This window comes from Polypterus senegalus, chromosome 1 (assembly GCF_016835505.1).
Source record: "Polypterus senegalus isolate Bchr_013 chromosome 1, ASM1683550v1, whole genome shotgun sequence".
NCBI classification, from domain to species: Eukaryota; Metazoa; Chordata; class Cladistia; order Polypteriformes; family Polypteridae; genus Polypterus; species Polypterus senegalus.
In genome coordinates this window covers 159234658-159256975 of record NC_053154.1, presented here as the reverse complement: position 1 = coordinate 159256975, position 22318 = coordinate 159234658, and the positions used below count along the sequence as shown (strand labels likewise).

At 39.7% G+C, this 22318-nt stretch overlaps 1 protein-coding gene across 9 annotated transcripts in view; it reads left to right on the top strand.

Annotated features, from left to right (window-relative positions):
* The window catches only part of tnika (TRAF2 and NCK interacting kinase a), a 385955-nt gene that overhangs the window by 283131 nt on the left and 80506 nt on the right, over window positions 1-22318 (top strand). For all 9 annotated transcript variants that reach the window (XM_039761347.1, XM_039761379.1, XM_039761361.1 and 6 more), the window contains 2 exons: window positions 6600-6803; window positions 20042-20206. In XM_039761347.1, the coding sequence (XP_039617281.1) occupies window positions 6600-6803; window positions 20042-20206 (369 nt within the window). The remainder of the gene's footprint in view (window positions 1-6599; window positions 6804-20041; window positions 20207-22318) is intronic.

The window sequence follows — 22318 nt, the reverse complement described above, 5'->3', positions numbered from 1 at the left end:
TCCCAATGACATGCATATCAGGGTCAATTTTAAATCAAGGTGGTTGTGTGAGAGCATCATGCAGTAGATTTGACCTCCATTCATGGTTGGTTTTACCTGATACCCTGTGCCTCCAGAATTATCTGTGGCCCCTACTCTGTTTTCAGTTATGGATAACTGGATAGATAAATTGGAGGTGTATTGTCCATTTTATCAAAATAGAAACCCCAGTCATGCAGTCATTTTAAGTTGTAAACTTAATGCTAATGTGTATTTTGGGAGGCACCCTATCATTATTTATGCTGCCTTATTCGTTGTTGTGTGTGTTAAACAAAGATCCACTCAAACTGAATTTTATAACAATCCTTGAACTTCAGAAAATGCATTTGAATGCACAGAGTACCTGGTAAAATGTGTTATAAAGTGATGCATTTAGAAGTTAGACTAGGTATATATGTACTGTTTGCAGAAGTACAGACTCAATAAAATAACCTAAGAGACTGGAAATGATCTCCATTTGTATAGTCAGAATCCATGACTAGGATTGCTACAGGATAGAGTAACATACTCTTAATGACAAACATGGTAATTTAGAATTTATAATGATCCCTACAGCCACCAGAATTTAAATCCTTATTGCAGTACGAATAAAACATTTCTTAAAACTGTTGCTCTGGAATCTTGGTAGTCTAACTCTGTAGCCTCATGGCAGCACTAGAGACATTAGAAAGAGTAGGTGGCTGTTGTCTGACAGAACAGAGTTGACTTTCTGCCTAACCTGTTTGTGGTACTGCTCCGTAAAGGAGTGCTGCAGCAGGCCAATTGAATGTCTCTAATCTTAAGTGCCACTGAGAAATTATTGTTCTTAATGCTAACAGGCAAAAGTAAATGTAACATAACAGTTATTACAGAGTGCCAATTAAAGTACAAGTTTAAATTTATTATTATGTGTACATAGTAAAATGAAATTCTTACTTGCATGTCTCACGATAGAGTAATAACAACAACAACAGTGGCATTCAGATGATCCAGTAGACAATAGAAGCTTATTAAAGAAGCACCAATCGACTTGCACACTCATTGTGTTTTGTTATTTTAAAACAAATCAAGATCTAGCCTACCAGACAGAAGTCAAAGCAGATAATAATTTTAGCTTCACAAGTAAGATTTGAGACTGGCTGGTTTAATATTAAATGCAGATGAAATATCATTGAGTAAAAATCTGATATGGCTTTTGGAAGTTTTAAAACCTCATACACCAGGCATAGAAGTGTAGGTCTGTAGTTCTCCGCCTCCATCTTTACTCTATATGCAAACAGATAAGTTATTTTGATCACATCTTTCTAAATGATATGAGGAGTTATGGCAACTGGTGTGAAGTCATTCAGCACCTTTGTCTTTAATCTTGGAATGACAGCTGTCTGTTTTCTGAATCTGGATAACCTGTTGTAAATCCAGACACATCTGAAATATGTACAGGTATATTGGGCAGAGCTGTCCTGTGGAGGAATGAAGCAGGAGTCCTCTTATTCTGTTGAGTCCAGGCCTTTCCTTGATCTTAGTGTGCCGAAAAACCTTTTTGACGTCATCTTGATCATAGACTGAATCTTTGCTTTAGTCCTTTGCTTTGTCTTCTGCTCCATAATTTATGAAATAAAAATCCTGTGTCTCAGACTTTAATGTAATACATGTAATACATTCAAAGCTTGAGCCAGCACCAGATTATCACATTAGGACATGTGTGCATTTTACCTTCATTTAGGTGGTGCAGTAGGCTCTTGTCCTGTGTTATCTTTGATCTTCTTTTTCATTTGGTGGGTAAATGAGTGAACTCTTAGATGGACTAGAAATCTGTAAACTGAACCTGCATTGAAAAAAGCTGGATGTGGGTAGATTTGAGAGCTGGAATGTTTTTGGATTTTTGTGGTTTCATCTATCATCACAATTTAAAAACAAGTTAAAAGGACAGATATATTGTAGCACATTTGTTTTTGTGCTAGGGTGGCCATTTAAAAGAAAAAAAATGATTCACACATTGACTAACACAAAAAAAAAAAAAAAATTCTGTAAATAAAAATGCTGTGGTGACTGACTGAGAATTATTCAGGCAAATTAAACTAATGTGAAAAGCAATGGGTTTTTTTGCCTTTTTGATTCCTTTGTGAAACATGTCTGTGGAAGACAAATCGGCATGCAGTTGCTGAAGGGCCCAGCCCTGCAACCCTATCTTCATGCTGGCTCATCTAATCACACTCTGTCAGCACCATATGTGACTCAGAAGATGAAAAAGTGCTCAGAATTAAAATATGCTCTGGGAATAGAGCGGAATATTTAAAAAGGAGTTAGGGATAAATGTCTCCCCAGCTTCTAAACCCAAGTGAAAAATGATTTAAACAAATCCTAATAAATAATAAATTCATAAAGAAACTTCTGTTAGCTATGTTATATACAATGCTGCTGAGGTCTATATAAATATTTAGGCATTTTTCTTTTTCAAACTTTAAACCATTATGTATTTTGCTAATAAAATACAAGGTTTAAATGAAAGTAGTGCCTCAGTTCCTTCTGGCGTAATAAGAATATTTTAAAATATGAAGCAGCAAATTAATTATTTTAACATGCTGGATTATTCTCTGTGTTACTCAGTACATGTAAACTCCACACTGTTCCACATAATTCAACCAATGACGAACACTTTTCATGAAAATTCCACCATGGCTGCAGGTTTTCATTCTAATCCTTTTTTTAATGAGTGCCCTGTTTGTGCTGCTAATTAACTTCTTGTGAATTCAGTTTAATATAATTGCTTTTTTAAGATTTGTTCCCCTGAATTTCTTCATTGTTCCTCTGAATTGCTTTATTTCCTTCCTTAAATGGCACCCAAACAGAAATGAAATGTGAAGTGAATGAGCCAACAGAAGACCAACTAAGTCAGGGCCTCAAACTCCAACCAATTTCACTCAAACCAGCTGCTTAATGAGGTACCAATCCTTGTCGTTAATTAAACAAGTTGTTTAATTCTGTGGCTTCCTGCTGCTCTTGTGGTGCATTAGCAGACATTTCTGAAATTGTCGATTTTCTCTTTTCTAAGAGCACTGTTCAAATGTTTTGGGGACCCTAGCAGATTAACATTCAGGAGATCTTTACCTTTCTTTATCTTCAGATATTGTATAATGGACACCAGTTGTTTTGGCTCATGTTGTATCTCATTGTTGTTTGGCTGCTAATTAAGGAAAAAGAAACAATTAAGGGGACTGAGTCTTCAGGAGCAAGGTAATTAAAATGAATTCAAAAAACGTTAATTAGCAGCAACAACAGGTCACTAATTAAGAAAAGGGTTAGAATGAAAACCTGCAGCCATGGTGGTCCTCAAGGACTGGAGTAGGCAACCCCTGGCTTAGTTCACACCAATGAGTATCAAGTGCATGCCTCCATTTTTACACTAAAGCTTGCAACTGTGCTGTACATGGAGATGTAACTGCTCATTCAAAACTTTTACTTAAACATAATGGTTCCTTGAAACAGAAATAAATAACTAAACATTCAAGATTTACATTCATTGTGCTGTAAGACATAAAATGTAAACATCACTTATGTGGTTTTATCTATTGCTCCACACAGAATTTTTAGTTCCAGCATTAGTCAGTTTTGCTTCTTGCCCGTCAAAAATCCATCCTGCTTGGGGTATTTGGAGCTCCTTTTTATCCCAATGTAAAGATTTTTAATGGTTACCAATGACCAGTATCTCCTTCCATACTGTTAATAATGTTACCCTGTATAATGATTGGCATGGTGACACACTGATTAGTGCTAGCTTTCTAGGGTTTGAAATGTGGAGATTACCTCTCGTGTCCCTAAAGATACAGTATATGTGATGAGTGGGCATGGCAGTTCTAAACTGCTGCTGGAGTGTGTTGTGATAGGCTGGTGCCCTGCTCAGGTTTTTTTCTGCTGTGTCCCCTGTGCCGCCAATATTGGCTTTGGCCCTCTGCTACTCAGCTATTGGTTTAAGGAGATTTAAAAATGTATGAACAATTACATTCCATTTTATGGGGTCCTCTCACTCAGTCAGTGACTACATTAAATGTGCAGCTAATGCTATTTATGTGATGTAAAATGAATGACAGAAAGCTTAAAATAGTGATGAATGTGGCACTACATTGTGCAGCAGATATACTGACATTAATAAATTAGAAATAAGAGCCCTGCTAGTGTCCTCCCAAAACTCATGACCATAGATGTATTGATTGGAACAATATCAAGAAAATATGCTGCTAACATTAGTCATATAGACAGAATTAGATGAAAGTCACTGTTGAAGACTGGCATAAGCTGACTAATGAGTAAGTAAACCAACAGCCTGGTAAAACATTGATGCCATATTATACTTAATTGAATGCACAACTCTTCATGATCAGTCATGAAGGAAAACTAGCAAAGGCTGATCCAATCAAATTCTGTACCATTTGGCAAAAAACAGAAACTTACGTTTTCAATGGCCAAAGGATGGCAAGAGGTGGGAACTGAAGAAGGTTGCTGATAGTGATGTTGCTGCACCCACCACACAACAGATCACCTGGATTGGGACCCGAGTGCACCCGGGTAACACCTCAGCACCACACTGGAAAAGTGTGAGGTTTTTTAACGGTGGCTGGAGTGCTAATCCTGCCACCAACCCCCAAGTGCTTCCTGTAATTGGAGGACCTATTTGCAGATTAACGTCATACTCAGGATTAAGCAATTGCAGGTTAAGGGCCTTGTTCAAGGGCCCAGCAGAGTAGAGTCACTTCTGGCATTTGCAGTATTCAAACCAGCAACCTTCTGGTGCAGATCTCTAGCATCAGAGCCACCACTCCGCCCACTGGGAACTGGAGTATTCGAAAAATGATCAGCATATGGTGAAAATCTCAACAACCCATAAATGCATCTCGTCAAGCATACCAATAAATCAGGCTGGTGATGACATTGTAATGATGCATGTTATGAGTATGAAACTCACATTGAGACCCATGATATGAGTACAGCAACTATCTAAATGCCACAGGATATGTAATAATTGCGGCCACTTACCCCTATCCATTTTTCAGTAAGATAAGGTTCCAGGACACAAGGTTAGAAAAGCTCAGTGATGGTTTAATGAACATAACAGTAAGTTCAACTTAACGTAGCAGCATCTCACTCATCAGATCACAGTCCAGTTAACCACAATGAAAGAGGCTGCTCAGAGTACAGCAGCTGATTTTCAAACACCTGAAACCTTATTCAGTCCATGCTTTGATGAGTTCAAGCTGCATGGAGGACAAACTGTGAGGGAGTTCGTCATTAGTGATATATGCCAAATAAAATGGACATTTACTATATAACATTTTTTACACTTGGTTTAACACACATGGGGTTTGAAATGATTATTTATTTGTATTGTCAGCCATCTTATACATTGTATCAAGGTAACTAGCTCTCTAATTTTGAAGTTACATACAAGTACATTGAATATTCATAATATATAAGGAGTAGCCCTACAGTGGGCTGGTGCCCTGCCCTGGGTTTGTTTCCTGCCTTGCGCCCTGTGTTGGCTGGGATTGGCTCCAGCAGACCCCCATGACCCTGTAGTTAGGATATAGCGGGTTGGATAATGGATGGATAGATGGATATAAGGAGTATCTCATAACATATATGAATATGTTAAAGAAGATAAAGTAACAGCTCATCAGCAGGAAATCAGAATGTTGAACATTTGCTCTTGAAAGACAAATTATTTGGCCCAATATCTTCATGGCGCATAATTGATTTGCCTGAGAATTCTTAAGAGTAAGTCCTCACTACAAGAATTGCTTAATTTCTGAAGATACCTAAAGAGATTTGCACCTATAAGATTAGCCAGTTTCCATTTTGGATGCCAAATAACTTTACACACCCAGTCTAATACAGACACCCTAAGCACAAGTGCAAGGTGCCCGATTTTCATGTTTTCTATTTAGTTTGCTTGCATTGTAGGTCCATTTTAGAGCTACAGTGAAATAGCGTTGTCACACACGTCTTTATTTTATTTAGATATATTCACCCAATCAAACATCTAAAAGTAATCAAATGGGTTTTTTCATTGTAGAGCACCGTCCTATTTTGACCAATACATCCAATTTCCTCAAAAGATCTTGGGGTACCAAGATTTATAAATTATCAACTGATTTATTTTCTTCTTTACCATAAGTTCTGGTCACATATTTTCATGTGTTTTAGATCTACGTGACAGACATGTTACTATTTAGTAAATCATAAATGCATGTTAGATGCTGCATATATTTATTATACAATGTATCAAACAATCTGATACAGGTATTTGCATTATCTATCTGTTAAGCTTGAGGCATGATTCCTAAATTTCACCACTGGACTGTTATTAACAGCCATCAATTTTAGTAGAAGGTATGTTTACACAAACAGTGGGTAACAACTTGTAGCTGTGGGTATGCCAGGTTCTTCTCTTTAATTTCAGTCTGCAATGTAATATCAGAACCAGACATGTGAAAAATGATCATGTCTGATGTAAGTGACATTGCTCATTTAGTCAATATAAATGTATTTTCTTTGTCCTTTACATATTGTTTCTTTTTTTTCTGCAGGAGTACAAGCGAAAGCAGATGGAAGAACAACGGCAGGCTGAACGTCTGCAAAGGCAGCTGGAGCAGGAGAGGGCCTTCCTGTTCTCCCTTCAGCAACAGCCCATGAAGCAACAGCAACAACAGCAGCAGCAGGAGCAGAAGAAACAACTATACCATTACAAAGACAGCAGTAACCACAATGATAAGCCAGCATGGGCCAAAGAGGTAGGAGAGACAGCTCACCACCTGCTAATGGAAATTGAGTATTTTCTTTTAAGAAGGCCAGTTCTACCACTGTCTTGTAATTCCTGTGAACTTTACAGCACAATGGTTCAAGAACACATCAGCATGTTGCTAGTGTTGTACATAATGCAATCTGTCTAAGCTGAATTGTCATGTAACTTCAGTCAAATAACCCTCATCATCTCTCCTCGAGTCCTCGTCAACAAGTTTTATAGCTGTTACTTGGACACAACTGGGGATCTGGGGTACTACAGACTCTTAACACTGCCTCTGAGAGGGGTGCTTGTCAAGCCATGTTTAGGATGCATATTGTCACTTGCTCACTCACTGACCCCTTTATTTATTCTTTCATTCACACTGAATATCTAATCATTGGCTATGTAAAATAATGGGAAGTAACTGGAACACTACCTTATAAGGATATGAACAAATGTGGATATCGGTTAGTAAATTAGTTGTCAATGATTATATTTTAAATGTCATTTTTCAGTGTTTAGTTTAAATATTTTAAATGTAATTTTATAGACTGGCAAAACCATTAATATCCAAGAAAGAGAGTTTTTGTAGTGACAAAAACAAACACAGTTAAACATTACCTGAGATTTGAAAAATCGTACTGAAAGTTACATGATGTTTTGAATAATATGCATAACATTATTAAACCTACTTAATATAGTTCAGGGTTTTGTGGGCCATCAAATGCAAAGTGAGAAAAAGCCCTTAACAGGGCATCAGCCCTGGACAGATAAAAACAGGGAGGTCACCTCCTGAGAGCTCATTCCGCTGGCTTAGATGGACCACAATAATGCCCACTTCAGCTAGATTTTCCACACAGATGTCCAACCCAAAGAGGTAAAGGTATGCTGCTACCCAGTGTTCTGCTTGAACATGTTACTCTGGCAAGAAATTTTCCATGCCTGCCGATTAAACTTGTTTACTGTCTAGCACATGTACCCCTAACACCCTCAGCTGGGTCACCTTTACAATATCTTATTTCTAAATATGACAGCAAGACATACTCCTCTCACTTCATTTCTTTCCTCCTAAACAGTGTGCCTTCACAAACGTTACTCTTCCTTCTACTCCAGATTAAATTTCACTTTCACCCAATATGGCTTTAAGGGAATGTTCTTCCATCCATTTTATGCCACTTATTCAGGTCTGGATTGTGGGGGAAGCAGACATCCCAGATATCTCTTTTCTCCTCCAACCCATCTCTGAGTCTCCAGGCTCTGCTTCCTCATTGGAAGGCATGTTAGTGAGATTGAGGTCTTCGAAGTACTCCCCCCACCGACCCATAACATCCCGAGTCGAGGTCAGCAGCACACCATCCACATTATATACAGTGTTGACACTGCACTGCTTCCCCCTCCTGAGACGCCGGACGGTGGACCAGAATCTCCTCGAAGCCGTCCGAAAGTCGTTCTCCATGGCCTCCCCAAACTCCTCCCATGCCTGAGTTTTTGCCTCAGCAACCACCGAAGCCGCATTCCGTTTGGCCTGCCAGCACCTATTAGCTGCCTCTAGAGTCCCACAGGACAAAAGGGTCTGGTAGGACTCCTTCTTCAGCTTGACGGCATCCCTCACCGCCGGTGGCCACCAACGGGTTCAGGGATTGCCGCCATGACAATAGAGGCACAGAAAATGGCCCATGCAAACTCGATGTCCTCCACCTCCCTTGGGACATGGTGAGATGGTTGAAGTTCTGCTGGAGGTGTGAATTGAAGCTACTTCTGACAGGGGACTCTGCCAGACGTTCCCAGCAGACCCTCACAACACGTTTGGGCCTACCGGGCCTGACCAGCATCCTCCCCCACCATCGAAGCCAACTCACCACCAGGTGGTGATCAGTTGACAGCTCTGCCCCTCTCTATACCTGAGTGTCTAAGACATGTGACCACAAGTCCGATGACACGACCACAAAGTCGATCATCAAACTGAGGCCTAGGGTGTCCTGGTGCCAAGTGCACATATGAACACCCCTATGCTTGAACATGGTGTTCGTTATGGACAATCCGTGACCAGCACAGAAGTCCAATAACAAAACACTGCTCGGGTTCAGATCGGGGGGGCCATTCCTCCCAATCACACCCTTCCAGGTCTCACTGTCATTGCCCACGTGAGCATTGAAGTCTCCCAGCAGTACGAGGGAGTCCTCAGAAGGTATTCCCTCTAGCACCCCCTCCAGGGACTCCAAAAAGGGTGGGTACTCCAAACTGCTGTTTGGCGCATATGCACAAACACCAGTTAGGACTCATCCCCCCACCCAAAGGCGGAGGGAGGTTACCCTTTTGTCCACCGGGTAAACCCCAATGAACAGGCTGCAAGTCAGGGGGCGATAAGTATGCCTACATCTGCTCGGCGCCTCTCACCGGGGACAACTCCAGAGTGGTAGAAAGTCCAGCCCCTCTCAAGGATGTTGGTTCCAGAGTCCAAGCTGTGCGTCGAGTTGAGCCTGACTATATCTAGCCGGAAACTCTCGACCTCGTGCACTAGCTCAGGCTCCTTCCCCTTCAGAGAGGTAACATTCCACGTCCCAAAAGCCAGCTTCTGTAGCCGAGGATCAGACCGCCAAGGACATGCCTTTGGCCCTCACCCAACTTACACTGCAGCCGACCTCCTTGGCTCGTCCTACAGGTGGTGAGCCCATGGGAAGGGGGACCTATGTTGCCTCTTCGGGCTGTGCCCGGCTCAGCCCCATGGGTGCAGGCCTGGCCACCAGGCGCTCGCCATTGAGCCCCAACTCCAGGCCTGGCTCCAGAGGGGGGCCCCGGTGACCCGCGTCCGGGCGAGGGAAAACGTCGTCCAAGGTTTTTGTTTTTCATAGGAGGTTTGGTTGAACCGCTCTTTGTCTCATCCCTCACCTTGGACCTGTTTGCTTTGGATGACCCTACCAGGGGCATAAAGCCCCAGACAACAGAGCTCCTAGGATCATTGGGACATGCAAACCCCTCCACCACAATAAGGTGGTGGTTCAAGGAGGAGTTTATTCAACTTCACTTTTATAATTGTTCAATGTTTTATTAATTTGATTTAATTTGTTGTTGATTTTTTTAATGTACATAATATAAAAATGTAATAATTGTCTTGCAATTTACTCCATCCCCATATCTACAGTAAATATGAGAAAGTCTAGGGGAGACCATTTTCGTTTTTTGTTTATATGCTTTCTCACATGCTGCTTGCATAATACTGCATCACTAGACTATAACTACATTTACACTTACTGTACATTTTCATGCAACAGTTGTTGAACATTTAATGTTATGTTTATTTGAAATCTTCACGAGACAATCTAAAGACAAATCGGAATTGGATTTTTTTTTTTCTTCAAACCTCAACATTGCAGAACTGCCACCGCCCCCAGTTTGAAAACAATTGGTGTAGGTGATAAGTGCACTGTGCCCTATATCAGCCCTGGTCAATATGATTTAACCTCCCATTTAGGTACCCTTCACCAGATCTATTTTGTCAACAGTGTCCAGAGCTGATATACAGGTGCCGGTCATAAAATTAGAATATCATGACAAAGTTGAAATTTGTATATTAGATTCATTCATTACACACAGACTGATGCATTTCAAATGTTTATTTCTTTTAATTTTGATGATTATAACTGACAACTAATGAAAGTCCCAAATTCAGTATCTCAGAAAATTAGAATATCAATTAAGACCAATGCAAAAAAACGATTTTTAGAAATGTTGGCCAACTGAAAGGTATGAACATGAAAAGTATGAGCATGTACAGCACTCAATATTTAGTTGGGGCTCCTTTGGCCTGGATTACTGCAGCAATGCGGCGTGGCATGGAGTCGATCAGTCTGTGGCACTGCTCAGGTGTTATGAGAGCCCATGTTGCTCTGATAGTGGCCTTCAGCTCTTCTGAATTGTTGGGTCTGGCATATTGCATCTTCCTCTTCACAATACCCATTGATTTTCTATGGGGTTAAGGTCAGGCGAGTTTGCTGGCCAATCAAGAACAGGGATACCATGGTCCTTAAACCAGGTACTGGTAGTTTTGGCACTTTGTGCAGGTGCCAGGTCCTGTTGGAAAATGAAATCTGCATCTCCATAAAGTTCGTCAGCAGCAGGAAGCATGAAGTGCTCTAAAACTTCCTGGTAGACGGCTGCGTTGACCTTGGACCTCAGAAAACACAATGGACCAACACCAGCAGATGACATGGCACCCCAAACCATCACTGACTGTGGAAACTTTACACTGGACCTCAAGCAACGTGGATTCTGTGCCTCTCCTCTCTTCCTCCAGACTCTGGGACCTTGATTTCCAAAGGAAATGCAAAATTTACTTTCATCAGAGAACATAACTTTGGACCACTCAGCAGCAGTTTTGTCTTTAGCCCAGGCGAGATGCTTCTGACGCTGTCTCTTGTTCAAGAGTGGCTTGACACAAGGAATGCGACAGCTGAAACCCATGTCTTGCATACGTCTGTGTGTGGTGGTTCTTGAAGCACTGACTCCAGCTGCAGTCCACTCTTTGTGAATCTCCCCCACAGTTTTGAATGGGTTTTGTTTCACAATCCTCTCCAGGGTGCGGTTATCCCTATTGCTTGTACACTTTTTTCTACAACATCTTGTCCTTCCCTTCGCCTCTCTATTAATGTGCTTGGACACAGAGCTCTGTGAATAGGCAGCCTCTTTAGCAATGACCTTTTGTGTCTTGCCCTCCTTGTGCAAGGTGTCAATGGTCGTCTTTTGGACAACTGTCAAGTCAGCAGTCTTCCCCATGATTGTGTAGCCTACAGAACTAGACTGAGAGACCATTTAAAGGCTTTTGCAGGTGTTTTGAGTTAATTAGCTGATTAGAGTGTGGCACCAGGTGTCTTCAATATTGAACCTTTTCACAATATTCTAATTTTCCGAGATACTGAATTTGGGACTTTCATTAGTTGTCAGTTATAATCATCAAAATTAAAAGAAATAAACATTTGAAATACATCAATCTGTGTGTAATGAATGAATCTAATATACAAGTTTCACTTTTTGAATGGAATTACTGAAATAAATCAACTTTGTCATGATATTCTAATTATATGACCAGCACCTGTATTGTATGAATGAAATCGAAACAAGAGTGATATTTGTCTCTAATTATAAATAATTTGGCCTTGTGGCAGTAGGCTTAAAGTCACAAAACTCTCAGTTCAGTCCTCATCTGTAACTGATTGTTTTACCTTAGATAAGCCTTCAGCCAGTCTGTGCTTCAATTAAAAAACATATGTAACTAATTGTTTTAAAGCTTTGAACTTGTAACATTCCTTGGGATTTGTCCATTATGGAAGGGCACCATAGAAATAAATGTTGTTTCTTCATGGTTTTTTTGGGGTTTTTTTAAGTTGAATTTTTGAATGCTTCATCTTTTGCTTCTGGTTTGCACGATTGTTATGCTTTATTGTATTTAATGTTTCCAGTGCTATATCCAGCGGTGTTACTTTGTTTAACATTAAGTCATCACCATCGCTTCTTTTATTTTGCCATTATATGTTCTGGTAACCTTAAGTTTTTCTCATAAATCCCAAATGTAGGTTGTGAAGCCTCCCTGTGTTCCATTAAGTCGTCGGCATCCCCTTGGTCAGGGGGCACCACCACACAATTTGTATCTGGGCATCTGTAACAATGCACCTAATGTTCTTTCATCCCAACATAAGGCCAGGAAGCGCCATTCAATCCCAAAAATCGAAATCACAGGAGTTCCAGGAAATTCGAAAGAAAAGCCTCATGGTCCCATCAATGCTTTCTCACAAGATAACAAGTACATCAGAGGACGTTGCCAGCAGAAAGATTCTAATATCGTAAGAAGAGCACATTCCTCTTCTCCAACCTATAAGCTGAAGGTTTCACAGAATAATATATGCAGAGCACAATCATCTTTAGGAGTCAACCTGGATTCCTGGGACTTGGGTTCCTATGGAATATGGAAAGTTGATTTAGGACCCAATATGTCTGGTTCGACCAGAATGAATGATTTGCCACCAGGATTTAGACATTCCTACGCTGGTACACAGAGCAATGTCATTTCCCCATCAAAAGAAGAGTGTTCCAAAAATGTGAAAGAGTCACTGCATGTCCCTAAGTTCAGTCTGTCTGCTTCCAGTCCTGGAGCTCTTTTAAAATATATGCTGAACAAAAGCGAAGAGAATATGTCTTGCAGTTTTAATGAAAGTTTTGACTGTAAATCTCCTACTAAATCTCAAGATGATTTGTTAACGTCCATCATCTCCAAAGTTCCCTTGTCATTGAATTGGATGGGTCTTTCTCCCAGAAGCAGCCCTAAAGCCCCCCGTTTTCAATTTAGAGGCTCACACTCTAGCTCTCCAGAAACATCCCCATCAGGTAGCCAATTTCTTCCAAGTCCAGAGATGTTTGACCAGTCTTCCCTGTTTCCCTGAACTCCATAATGCCATCCCTACTCACTCATACTCTATTTATCAATTACCTCTAATACATATATTCACTCAGACCTTCAAGTGTCTATATGTCAGTTTTCTGATGCTGGGGGGAAAAGCCTCCCAGTATGTCATCCAGTCCTTTATTAACATTGTTTGTTAATTTTCTCTATATGCTTTTCTGACTTAAGACCACTTGAAACTCGAGACTATCTCAGCAGCAGCAGTTGGACATGGTGCCAGTCTTTGACATGGCATACTCAAACAAATGGCAGAGTTAATGAAAACTCCACACAAACCTCTGCTAATAAGGCACCCCAGAGCATAATCAAACATGGGCTCAAATGTATTTGCTGTGCTACTCACATAGTCTTGAAATCACATTGTGTCAGACCTTCACTGTTTAAAATTTTCTGGTACAAACTAAATAACAGCCAGGTCATTTATCAAATAATTTTTTGTTCACTTTAACCACTACAGGTTCACAGACACCCAACCTCTGGGTTGCCAGGTCTCTTAAAAATATTTAGCCCATGGACAGCTTAAAAATAGTTACTTTGCCCAAAAGAATAGCCCAATTCCTGAAATAGACAAAATGACACATCAGAAAGCAGGGGGTGGTATTAGAGCTAAAGTGTTAAGTACATGCTATCAAAGACCAAGGAGGATAGTGTCCCTTCAGAGATATTTCAAAGTGATAGAATGAGCGTATACCATCACACAATGGTTCCACCTCAGAAATTATACAATGGCAATGAACATATACAAGTGTGAGTAGCTGAGGAAAATGTGCCAGATGGATGGAGAGGAGGGTTGATTTAAAAAAAAAACTAGCCTAAAACAACTGAAACCCACAAAAGTCCATTTTTTTCCCTACAGATGACGATCAAAAAGAGCCCAACTGAGTGAGGAAAAGTACAGACCTCACAACACTGCCCAACCCCCTCTTTCATTTTTTTTTACTTGAGCACAAGACTTTGAATATTATTTATCATCAACATAAAGGTTTCTAACTTGCTAAACATATTGCAGAATATAGGCATGTCGTGAAAGTAGTCCTTAATTTCATGGGCTCAATATAGCTATGGTATCCATAGTTGAAACTTCTGTCAATGAATATTCACCCATTGTCCATCAGGCTGACACGCTTCGAGGTTCTAGCCCATTCATCAGGGCTAGTCAAACCTGGACCTAAAGATTAATACATCTCATTAAGACATTATACAGTCCATATACATGCTCTGGTAGGGGTATCCACAGTAAAACCTTACCTCTGAAATGCTCCTAAGGCAAAATATCTGCAGTCTTGCTTATAAAGGACCTCACCCCCTATTAAAGTATGTCAGTGTGCCAATAACCCCAATTTTTCACGTAAAGTAGGGGCTTGTTAAGACCTCCTTGCCTAATGAGTGTAATACAGCATTTTTGAGTAAATGAACACCAAGGAATCCCAACACAGCATATAAAATGCATACTAAAGACTGATACCTGTGATTCCCTCAATGTCTTACCTTCAGAAATGGTGGATACAGTCAAATACTTCATAATCAGTTTATTATAAAAACAATTATGTACAGATTCAAATTTAAGAACAGCCAGGTCATTTATCAAAATTTTTTTTTGTTAACATTAAGCACTACAGGATCACAAATACCCAGCCTCCCAACTTTAACTGATCATCCAGTCTTTGACTGTCTATAGCAGGGATTCTTAAACTTTGTTTTGTTGTGACCCAGTCTTGCTCTTTTTAAGACTCATTCAATCAACATTTGTCAGAGAATTATGAAAGATCAACAGAGCTCTGATCTTTGGAGGCGGTAATAGTAGCCTAGTTGTCAGAATGGTGGGGATGGGGGTCCCTTTGGAGAATCATGGACAACTGTTGGAGAGAGAAAGGTGATCAAGTACAATCATCATCAACCCTCAGCATTCCACTGCAACCTACTTCATAAACCATACGCTACCCATTGCCATTGAAAACAATAATAACTGATTACCCAACAAACCCACAACCCATTTTGGGTCACACCATATAGTTTAAGAAACCCTGGTCTATAGTGTTACATTACACTGTCACATTGGTCTGTGCAGTTAAAGGAGCAACATTTCAATGGGGTAATGAAATGGAGAGATACACTCTCCAAATCACTACTATCATTTTGCAGATGTGTCAGCTTTTGTTTTAGTGCACCACACTATATGTGGCCAATAGGTATCTTTCAGAACACAATATTACATAGTCATGACAACAAACATCAGTTGAAATTGAAATGGTCCTACTTTAATGGTTGCATGAGTGAATATATGCATACATCTGCATGACAATTGTAATTCTGTATTTGGAAGCTGCTGTGGCAGTACTTGTCAGTCACTCCAGTTGGCTATGAGTCTGACTGTGCAAACGGTTTTTGTTTAGCATGTTTTTAGAGGAAAGTGTGGATTCATAAGTATGTGTTCTGAGACAAAGGGCAATTACCTTTGTCCAAATTGATTAATGTGTCTGTCAGTTGAACAGTCCATATGATAGAAGTGTCCACCACTGGGTTTGTGTTTAGCTTTCAAGATTGCATTTATCTACAGCTCAACAATTTCATTTTCCAAGGCAGCACATTCAACAGGTCAGAGATGAATGATAAATGGATTGAGGGTTATGAAACATAATGAAAATCATTTTCAACAATATTGAAAAAATCGGTGTTCCATTGCACTGTGGAATCTCATTTCAATCTCACTTCTTAGCTCCTCCAGCACTTCCACACATGCATTTTAACTTTAGTTTTTGTTGTGAAATATTTTTACTGCATGCAGCATGTTACTTGGAAGTTACCCACTGCTTTAGCAATTAAGAATAAGTGAGATCAGGTCAACCAAAAATTCCAGTCCATTCTTCATTTTTCAAACCTGGCTTGTCTTTAGAAAACATACTTATTTCAGACAGGAGGATCTGAAAGCATTAAAATTTGAGTACTTATGTCATTGTTCATTACTCTTGGAAGCCAAATATGAAGAGCCCACAATAGCTACTCTGTAAAGAATAAATCAACATTCACTGTGCGCTAGCAAGAGTGGTGCGGCAATTGCATTTTCTTCGCATATCAGCTGTGCTACCTATCTAAGATGTGTTGAAATCTAAATAATCAATGTAGATCTCGACATTCCCATTTACAGTGCATCATGGAATGTATATGTGTCTGTTAAATGACATTTGGTGTAAGATTTGTATAGTATGTATAGTGATGTACCACAAAATTCTTTGCCAATAAGAAACTCTTAGTGGTAGCAAAGAAAGCACTCCGACAGTAAGTAGGCTTGACTCTGGGGAAATGAAACCCTTATTTTATCATTAATTTCATAAGCAGATTTCACTTCAGATTTATCCTCAGTCTTTTATGTAGTTTTGACTTTTATTTTGGATCTTGTCAGTTGTTACCATGCATAATGTTCTCCTTCTTGGGTTCATGAAAGTTGCTCTTTCGTACATGATCATATCAAAGCACTTTAGTGTCTTAAGTGGCTAGTATCATTTATGTGAAGAACTTAACTTAGTCTTAACTCCAAGGCTTTTAATTATTGAAACAGCATCAGTTCATTTTTATTGAAGCAGCATCGGTTAATGCCCCCTTTCAGGTGATAAATACAATCATACAGAATGTTTTCTGCTACTTGGGCTAAATCACATGTTTGAGCCCAGCCTTGGAGTTTACATGTTCCTACTTTGTTCAAATCGCCTTTTTTCATTGCTCCAGAGGCATGCTATCAGGGTAACTAGGAACTCTTGTTCTCTCTGCTGCTGAGATAAGCTCTGTCTTCAAATGGCTGAAAAGTGAATGAGTGATTATATGAAGATACTGTATGAATTTCTTTATAGCATTAAATACAGTATGAGATGGGAAAGATGGACTATTTACAGTTAATTTATTTACACCATTAATTTGGCTGTAGGTACACATTTTCAAAAAAAACCACACGTTGTCAAGAAACATGATGCTTTAAGTGCCAGAAATTAAAATATGTTATCATGATCCCATTTCCTGGGAATCTAATTTTATATATGATCAAGTATCCATATTTATTGTACCGTACTTATAATGGTGATCATATGTGGCTATTATTTCAGTTTGAAATGTACAGTAGTACGCCTTGGTATATCTAGTATAGTTAGAATATATCCACAATGTACTTTAATATATGCCTTACCTGATTGTGCCAGGACTGAACAGAATCTTTCATTTATTATCTTAACTCCTCTTCGTTTTTCAAATTTCAACAGCATATACTTTTTTTAAAAAAAAATTACAGTTATGACTCATATTGAACATGCTATCTGATTATTTTTTTCAAATTCTTAATGTGTAGTCTCACTCTGGCTTCAACTGATGTTTTAACCTATTAGCTGTTCTTTGTCACAGTTGTCTGTTTTGTCCTCATATGTTTTTTGTCCGGGATTGTTCCATGTACCAACCTTTATTTGTCTTGACAATGAATGCACTGTCAAAACAGAGCTGTAGTCATTTTTCATTGAATGTGTCATTACTTGTAATGATGATATTTTCTTATCTGACCTTATTGAGCTGTGGGTTTAAAGGTTCGAAGCACCCTGCCTTTGTTACCTTTGACACCAGCTACAGTGGGAAAATTAGCTTCTGCATTGCCTTAAATTCCAGTTCTTAAAGACTAAATAAAATGGGAAACTCTTAATGAAAACCTAGATTTTCATTTTATTAGCCTGTAACAATAGCTCAAATCAAGGGAATTCTAGTCTTCACAGGATGGCATTGACTACAAAAAAGGTGTGCAGCTGGAAGTATAATGAAATCCTCATAGGAAAACATGCAGATATGGCTTTATCGTATGACTAATTCAACTAATGACTACTGTCTTTCTAATGCAACTGAAGTTTTGCACCAAAAGTCTGTTGGAAACCAGAAACACTCAAATCCATCCATCCATCCATTATCCAACCCGCTATATCCTAACTACAGGATCATGGGAGTCTGCTGGAGCCAATCGCGCCCAACACATGGTGCAAGGCAGGAAACAAACCCCGGGCAGGGCGCCAGCCTGCCTCAAAATGCTCAAATCACAGCTACTTATTATTTTCATAAAGGGATTTTCTTCAGCAATGTATCTGTTACTTGCAGTGGTTGCCGGGAGGACTATGTTAAAATGTGCACCATGTTCACCAAAGCAAGACTTTCAAAAGCCACTAGCCAGTAAATATAAGTAAGTTGGAGCAACTACATTAGTAATGTGGCAATGAAGGATCCATTTTATGAGTTGTAAATCTACTAAATGAAGAAAGTAAAGTTTCAGGATGTGAAAAACCTAAATAAAAATATAAATATTGTGGATGGTTTTTGACTCAGTTTAAGTTGTTACATACAGTACTTTAAACTTTTTCCCTGCATTGCATATGCTGACTTGAATCTGTAGAGGGCAGCTTTCTGCTAAAATTATAATGTGGAAGAAGAAGCGCATGAAGAGCATGAACCTGCAACTTGGGCGTAATGTGCTTTTCCTGAGGACAGCTGGCCTTTTCTCCATAGCACACAGCACCACGGACAAGCTGTTTGGGCTAGTCCTCCAAGAGAAAATGGTCCCTTTTTCATGTCAAAATGAACTTGCATATTGGATTTACTGAAGAGGAACCTAGGAAACTAGTCAGCAAGAAGAGGAAATTGACTGAATCCATCATGCCAGGAAACTGCAGGGTGCGAAATTCAGCTCTTCATAATTACCACTTTGCCACCACTTTCATTACTAATATTTAGTCAGTGGGGATCATGGGTCCTTGGAGTGGAACGTGGTGGTGGCGGCTGCATAAGATCTTATTGATTGCCTTCGCAATGACACTTGTTTTCCTGGTTTTCCTTGCAAATATGGTATCTTCGGGGACTGGCTGTTTCTTTAGTCATCATCTTTGCATGGACTGTCTCACTGATTTTTGTTAGCTCTGCATCTGACTACGTTTAACTCTTTGGTGACGGTGTTGGAGTGTCTGAAGCACTGGTTACAAAGTCATCTGATCAAATCATTGTATGGTCTCTTATTTTGAGGTGTTGCTACAGAGTTACGGGGGTGAAGTAAACATTCTCATGTTGACTTTCTTTTTGGAAATATCATGCACAATTGCAAGGGTGACATTTCTAAATAGATGCAGCATTGCTATACTTTTTCCATAAGTAATGTTCCTTTCTATTGCTTATGTTATTAGCCAGTGTTATCAGTTCACTCCAGCTGTAAACAAGTGAACTGACAGCGGTACACATGCAAAAAAGTTTAATGAAGGCTCCCTTTCTTGTTTTTAATCCTTTCTCTCCCACTCTCATTCACTCTTAAAGACTTCTAGCTCTGGGTCATTCTATCAATGCTTACCAGCTGCTGTGCCTGTTCACAGATGGACAATATCACAGAAAGCGTATAATACACCAGTTTAATTGACCAGTCCCAGGCTGGATATGTTTAACTGCTTTCTTCATAGCTTCACAAAAATGAGTTTATTTTATCTATATATTGTGTTATAAGCTGAGAATCACTATTTATAAGTGATTAAAGAATAAACAAGAAGAAAGAGGCGGTGTGCTTTCTCATCCTGAGGCTGGTTTGTAATCTTACTGGTGTGAAATTCAGCTAACAGAAAATTAAAAACAGAGGGGCCTACTTGTTAAATTTTCACACATAATGGCTGCCCTCTCCTTAGCATGAAACCTTTCTAAATGTCCCTATGTGACAGTCACCTCTTCTGGAAAATTAACTGCTGTTGTTGTGGTTCTGAAGTGTGCCACATGTATCTTTAACAATTTCTGCCTTGCAGGTAGAGGAGCGCTCCAAGTTGAACAGACAAAGCTCCCCAGCAATGCAGCACAAAGTGTCCAACAGGATTTCAGATCCAAGTTTGCCACCCCGGTCAGAGTCCTTTAGCAACAGTGCCATTCCCCCAGCGAGAACACCTCCCATGCACCGGCAGGTTGAGCCCCAGGTAAGGGAATTCTTACTTCTTTAATAATAATAATAATAATACATTTTATTTATATAGCACCTTTATAATTAGTTAGCTGTGCTACCTCTCTCAAATAGGTTGAAAATCTGAGTAATCGATGTAGACCTCATTGTTAATGTTTGCTGTACACCATGCAATACATACAGTATGTCATTTGGTGTGGAAGTTTAAAAAGCATTGTTAATGTTTGCTGTGCACCATCCATTGGAATGAAAAAATACAATGCATTTCTTTGCTAAAATTGTCTGTAATGCGTCAACTTTTGGAATGACAGAAACAAAGCAATCGGGCAGACACACAGACAGACCCACAGATGTTTATCCTTTTATTAAGGTGGATTAAATTCAGCTAATCTTAATTTCTCCCCATGTACCATGAGGCATTGCCAGTGCAACTTGTTTAGGGGTAACTGCTGTTTCTGTAAACCTGGTAAAGCTGAAATTAATTAGCAATTTCCTTATTGTTAGTCTGTTGCACTGATTAATGAATGTATGTGCAACCCTTATACCCTGGCATCTCAGGGCTGAACAGGCCAGACATCTACTCTTTGTAAATATTTCACTGTGTAATGTTAATGCTAAAGAACACATTAGTTGTCCTTTCATGTCCTCTCTATCTACCATCATTACCTGAACCTGCATAATGACAGTGGGCAGGAGAAGGAAAAAAACAACTTTTTATTTTCATTGCAACATTCAGGACTGTTCAAGACATGTACTACATCAACAAAACAAAATGATCGTAGCACAAGCACAATACTACTTCTTGAAGTCTACAACAATTCATGATAACAGAGGCCCTGTAAATCCCCTCCTTTTTTTCCTTTTGAAGATTTGCACCTGGCTAGCAGTAATTATGACTGATGGTAATTTTTATGCCTCTGTCTTGACTGGCAGACTTTACATCAGAGAATGTTTTTATACATACTCACCTATAGGTGGCAGTTTTGTAACATTAATGAAGGAAGATGGTTGCTCACAGAATGCTCTTTGAAGAGGGTTTGTGACAAATGTTTGCCTTTTTTGCTGTATGATATTTGTTTCCAATAATAATTATTTAGCAAAAATATAGTTTATTTTCTTCAACACAAAAACTCACTTAGGCCTCACAATGGAACAACTGGATACCAGTGCTGCCTCACACATTCACTGTCCTGGAATCAAATCCCATGCCTATTCATTGTCCATATATAGCTTGCTAGCTGTCCCCTTGTCCCCTTTTCTCACGCGTTCCAAAATCCATACAGCAGCCATACCACATGCACTTAAGAAAAGGTCAACCTCCTGAAGCTAAGCATTTCTGGGTCTCCTCAGAACAATAATAGAGGTTTTGGTGAGGCCAGCTGGGGGTGCTTACACTGTGGTTATGGGGATACTGTTCTGTAAAAATAGCGCCGTCCTTTGAATGAAACATAAAACCAAGGTCCTGACTCTTTGTGGTCATAAAAGATCCTTGGGCATCCTTTGTAAAGAGCAGGGTTTATCCTGATGTCCAGGGTAAATTGCCCACCATGGAATAGTCATTCTGACCCCCTAATCATCCTCTGTCTCTAATTAGCTGTCTTTCTCACCACATCACCACCTAACAGCTTATATGTGGTGAGCGTACCGGTGCAAAAATGCCTGCCGTCGCATCATCCATGTGGATGCTACTTATTAATCATGGTTTAGGTGTCTCTCCACACACTGAAGCACATTGAGCAGTGAAAAAAGTGATGCTTAAATGTAAAGAATTATTATTATCATCATTATTATTTTTATTATTATTATCTGAATTGGTGATTTCAAGTTGTCCTCATGTGAGTATGGTTGTGTATGTGAATGTTTCTTACAATAGTCAAGTCAAGTCAAGTTGAGGAGCATGCATTGGTAGAGCACGTTGCCGCACCCACTACACAACAAAACAGCTCGGGATCCCAGTTGGCATCCCCTCAGGCAGACACACGGTCCAGTCCCACTCTCCGGAACTGACCCTGTATCTGCCGCAGCCAGGTGTTACGTGGGCGACCCTTTGGCCTGGTTCAGCCACTTGGGTCCCCAACAATGAGGATTCTACAAGCTGGATCACTCCGCATGGCCGTAGTGCCGTAAC